The following is a 5462-nucleotide window of genomic DNA, read 5'->3' on the forward strand; positions in this document are numbered from 1 at the left end:
AAAAAAAAAAAACCAAAGAGAAAATACACAAAACCCTTCCTAGCAATTTTACCAGTCTTTACCACTGTCTGTGCCTTGAAGGTCGTTTAGTCTGTAGCTCCAGTATCCCGGGACACTGAATGGTGTGCCGCTGCATATCTTTTCCCACCTGACATTTAGCAAGTTCAGCCTGGTAGCTTCAAATGGCCATTTTTTACCACAAAAATGTGCAAATGCTATAAATACTAGTCCTCCTTTTTCTCTCTTACCCCACAAGCCAGTTATTAAACATTCATTAGTACATAATTGGGAAAAACCCATGGATTGGTAACTTAGGAAAAGTTGATGACTAACTTGTCTTTAGGGTTCTGAAGCCCTTCAGATCCTCTAGCACAGGCACTCAAGCCTGTCAGACAAGGAAATGCAATATTGTATTCAGTACTGATTGGGATTATTCTATGCCACCTGCTATGGCTTGGATCTGTCGTGCCCTCCTCAGGCTGACGTGCTAAAGACGTATGTGGTCCTCTCCTGTGGTGCTGTTGCGAGCCGGTGGCACCTTTAGGAGGTGGGGTCTAGTTAGCGGAAGTCTAGTCATGGGGATACTCTTGAAGGCGATTTTGAGACGCTGGTCCTTTTTAATCTTTTTGGCTTCCAGGCTGTTGTGAAGTGGACTATATATTCCCACCCTAATTGAGGTATACCACACCAGGTCCAAAGCAACAGGGCCCAGTGACCACGATCTGAAGCCATAAGCCAGAATAAATCTTCCTTTTTAGAAAAACAGCTTTCTCAGGCATTTCCTCACAGTCCAGAAAGCTGGCTGATATAGTCTGATGAAGTTTACAGTAAACTTTCCATGTGCATTTCCAAACCTCTGAGTTCTATCACCTTTGTGCTGAGTTTAGGTCTTATCCTGGAATGCTCACTGAGGTCAGGTGCTCAGCCCTGGAGCCTGCCAGGGTGCATCCTTGGCCAGAACTCGTGTCACTCTGTGAGCCTGAGGCAGGAGCCTGTCTGCCCTCATGTAGGTGAAGGTAGGAGGGGAGAATTATCAAGGAGAATGCAAATATTTCATGAAATTTTGAGAGTACATAACTGTTCTGATGTTTACATTACACAACAGACAAATGGAGAAGTTTCATGGAGCAACGCAGGGCTGGCCAGGAGGCTCCCCAGGTCCTTGGGTCCCTGAATTTAGGCTGGAGGAGGGACGCAGAGAGATTTCAGGAGTGCCAGGAGGTCCTGGTTGTGGTAGTGGTGTGAGCTGCTGCTGGGACTGCAAGCCACATGACGTGCATGGGGCATGTCTTGTGTGCTGGGATGAGAGATGAACAAGGCGCTTATGCCTTCACGAATCATGCAGGGTCAGGCCTGACTGCATCTGCCTGAGAACCTTTTCCTCCACCCCGCTCCATTCACTCACAGCAGCAAGACAGGATCAGTAGTACTAGCCTCATATTACTACACTACACTACTTTTAAAAATGTGTACTACTTTCAGTAAATATATAAGATCTTACCATACCCTGGTGAGGGCCCTCTGAATCTCTTCGTTGGAGCCTGAGCTCCATTGGCTGCTTCTGTGATGATTTTTTGCCACATTGTACTTCAAGCATTTTGTACTAAGAAAGCAATTAAGTTTTACTTTCTTTTTGGAAGCCTATCATATCAATTGTACCAATGTTAATTAAAGTGATGCTGCTTCCCCACCTTAAGTTGCTGGTGCGCTCTCTCCCACCCCCCAGCCCGAGAACAATGCACAGTGCATGCTGTTGAGCTCCTGAGCACCTCCACAGGCCTCTGTTTGCCTGTGCTGGAACAACTGTGAACAGGATCTCAGGACCATCTCTGGCCTGGGAGTTTGGACAGTTGGCCTTCTGGAAGGAGAACCAGGGGGCGAGGGCCAGGGAGTACACAGAAAAGATCCCTAGAGCCAGGCAACGCACCAAGGCCTAGATCATCCCATCCACAGCATTCTGGGATTAAAGCTAAATGGGAGTCCCAGAAAGGATTTACTAAAAAGGTTTTTTTCTTAGCAGATACAATGATTTCTATTGACATATGTCCATTCTTATTCATGACATAAAGTTATTAGTGGAGCTTCCCTATCTAATGAGGTCACAGGTGACATCTTTGAGCCGAGATCTTGTCCTCTGCTCCTTGGACACCAACAGGAGGCTCTTGGGGCCTAGCAAGTCTTGGGTTCTACTAGCAGAGTAACTGAGTCAGTGTAATCCTTGGAGCTGGGTTTAAATTTGCCACTTACCCTCTTTGTCACCTTGGCCAGATTTTTTTCCTCACCTATACAAGGAAATGTTAATAACTGCTATACAGGATCTTGTGAAAGAGTCATGTTGAATAACATTAATCCTGAAGTACTACAAACTTTTAATTCACATCTTCTGGTGAATTTTTTTTTTTTCTTTCCGGTACTGGGGATTGAACTCAGGACCCTGCACTTGCCAGGCAAGTGCTTATTCTACTGAGCTATCTCCCTGGGCCCCCTTCTGGTGTTTTTAGGTGGGATAATGACAGTCTGTGAGACTCCAGTGCTGGGCTAGGTAATAATTACACTTTGTACCTTCATAGAGTATGTCCCCCTTTCAGTGAGTTTCCAGTTCTTGAGGTTGGGGAGAGGGTACAGAGGCGAGGAAGAAGGGTGACTCTTACAAGTGCACATCTAGGTAAGAAGAGGTCCTGGGCCTAGAGTGTGCCTACAGCCTCCGAGAAGCCTGACACCGAAGCCACAAATGTGTTTCTTGAAATCCGTGTTTTAAAATTCCCTCAGGTTTATGAACGCTAGTTGGACCTGCATCCTGCCTGGAAGATGAATCCAGATCTGTTATGAGTTAGGGCTTTTGGAATAGCAGCCCGACTGTCACTTCCATGAGCTTGGAAGAATTTGGACTCTCCATACTGGGGGAAGTCATTTCCTTAGGTACGGAAAAAGCATCGCACAGTATGCCACACTGGTCGTGGCTTATCAACCATCTGTCCTCACATTATCTTTGGATAAGTCACACGATTCCCCCATTTAAAAGCTTAAAAAAAAAATCTGTGAAGATCAGCTAGTGGAGGAGAGAGCAAGCCAGTGAGGCAGGTAGGACTTGGGTTCCCCTGCAGGCGCTGTGCTCACACTGCCTCCTGGAAACTCAGCTGGCCTGGGCTCCCATTGGCTGCCATGCTCAGCCTGGGATGATAAAGCTGGGGCAGCTCTGACTTGGCTGCTGTTGCTCCTAGGTCCTGGGTACCATGACTGCGGGAAGGTACCTGCTGCTCTTGCTGGGCATTGCCCTGCTGTCGAACTTCATGCAAGGTGAGCCTTTGGGGACAGCCAGCATGAAGGCTGGGCAAGTGGACTAACTGATGCTGCAGATTATTGCTGGACTTTGAGGATGTGAGGCGCAGGAACCAGGCCTGTAGAGGCAATTGGCACACTTCATCACTCGCACTTCTTTCTCTTTTTTGCTTCCTTCACCTTGGGCCCAGCCCACTCCTCTCCTCCTCCTTCAGGCTTCTCTTTTCTCCTGCCTCAAATCTAATCCCCAATAGTCCTAATTCCTCCAGCTTTCCTGCATGTAGCCCTGAATTTGAAGTGGAAAGGAGACAAGGAAGGTCCTTTGCAGAGGATGAAGATAAGCCATGAAAGGACATGGAAGAGGGGTCCCAGAAATGGGACAGTCCCTGAAGCAAGCCCTATCTCTTCCTTCCTGAAGCCCCGTTTAGCCTGGTAGTGTGTGGGGTGGGAATCCTCTAGCTGCAGTCCAGCAGAGCCTAGCCAGAGCATGAGGCCTTCCCTTAGGCACTTGCTCAGGGGATGGCCGTTTTCCCTTTTCAGCCTCAGGACCGCTGCATTGGCCCCTGACCAACGCAGCTCTTTCTGCTTTTCCAGCTCTGACATGTATCCAGTGTGATCTGAGGAATGCTGATGGAGTTTGTGAGAAACAGGAGAGCTCCTGCCAGACTTACGGCAGCCAGAGGTGCTTCCTGCGGAAGATCTATGATGGTAGGGAGTGTCTACTGTCAGGATGTCCCTTGCCTGGACTTGAGGGAGGTGGCCTTCTCAAGAGCAAGCGGGGCTCTTGCTCCATCAAAGAAAGAAAAGGCTTCTTAGGTCTTGGTACCCAGGTGCCATATTTTGACTGGGCTGACAGACCTGTAAGAGAAGAGAATTCTTTTTTTGGCAGAACTGGGGATTGAACTCAGGCCTTTGTGCTTGCCAGGGAAGCGCTTATTCTACTGAGCCATCTGCCCAGCCCTGAGAAGAGAATTCTTGTTGAGGGGTCTCTGGTGGTCATCAAAGATCTGGGTAAACATACTCAGAAGTGACAGAAGTTATACCACAAAACCCCACTAATAGCACTTTTGGAAAGCTAGCTGTCTGCATGTGGGTAAGATTAAGGCTGGAGATGGGCTCAGGGGGCCACCTCAGTCACCTCTGAATGGCTGATATCCATTCCCGCCTGGGAGCCTGGCTGCAGGGCAGTGTGCTGCATCTCCTCGTGCACTGAGTCATGGATTCTGTCAGCACAGTTATTGTTTGCTCCTGTCTTTCTTCCTTTCCAGACGACAAGTTCCAGTATGCTCGGCAAGGCTGCAGTGACCTGTGCATCCCCATGGCCCTCTTCAATAAGAAATCGAAAGTGCAGTTTCTGTGCTGTGATAACGCATCTTTCTGTAATAGGCTCTAAAAGGTCCGGCCCGCCTCCCCGGCTCCTGCATTCCCCAAAACTTCCCCACTTCAGCCTTTGTTTGTTCTGCGGCCTCAACCTCAGGGCTGTCTTTCCCCAGCATTGCCCAAGACCTGACACCTGCTTAGACTCGGCATCAGGCACTGCTCTTTCAATGGCTCCATCTAGTTCAGGCAGAAGCACTCTTCCTGACCACCCCAGTGCTCCTGCCCTCTCTTCCTCCATCCTCCATCCTTGACTGGCACACAGGAAACTCTTCCTTCTCTTCCGTCCTGATCATTAGAATTATGAACATGCCACACCAGATTGGACTCCTGGCTTCAGTGCACCCTCCACCCTACCGAGGACAAGGGCTTTGGGTTCTAGCCTCTGCCCCCGTCCTGGGCATGCTGAGCACACGCTCTGCCCTTGTACCCCACCCCAGACCTGCATTTGTATTTTGGAGGCCAGTACACACTGCACTTCCTTACTCTTTTGGAAATGCTCCATTGTGTAACCTTTCACAAATAAATGCCATCGTGCTTGACTTTGATGCCGTTTGGATTTATTTATTTATTTATTTATTAATGGTAAGTTTTTCATTTTGTGGTACTAGGGATTGAAGGGCCTTCATACTGAGCTGTGTCCCCAGACCTTTTTGTTTTAAGTGTGTGTATGGAAAACTTAATATATTCTGAATGCAAGTTCTCTGTCAAAGATATATATTGTGAACATTCTCCCAGTCTGTACCTTGCCTCTCCAAAGTGTCTGAACAATAGATTCCAATGCATGTACATTACAATTTACTTTT

The 5462-nt window shown here is 48.1% G+C and overlaps 1 protein-coding gene across 1 annotated transcript in view; it reads left to right on the forward strand.

The window, feature by feature from the left end:
- The window catches only part of LOC111812682 (secreted seminal-vesicle Ly-6 protein 1-like), a 17709-nt gene extending 12525 nt beyond the window's left edge, over positions 1-5184 (forward strand). The window contains exons 2-4 of the mRNA XM_023701540.1: positions 3222-3297; positions 3874-3987; positions 4548-5184. Of these exons, the coding sequence (XP_023557308.1) occupies positions 3234-3297; positions 3874-3987; positions 4548-4672 (303 nt within the window). The 5' untranslated portion in view covers positions 3222-3233 and the 3' untranslated portion in view covers positions 4673-5184. The remainder of the gene's footprint in view (positions 1-3221; positions 3298-3873; positions 3988-4547) is intronic.
- The last annotated feature ends 278 nt before the right edge of the window (positions 5185-5462 follow it).

Source organism: Octodon degus, unplaced genomic scaffold (genome assembly GCF_000260255.1).
Source record: "Octodon degus isolate 3935 unplaced genomic scaffold, OctDeg1.0 scaffold00136, whole genome shotgun sequence".
NCBI lineage: Eukaryota > Metazoa > Chordata > Mammalia > Rodentia > Octodontidae > Octodon > Octodon degus.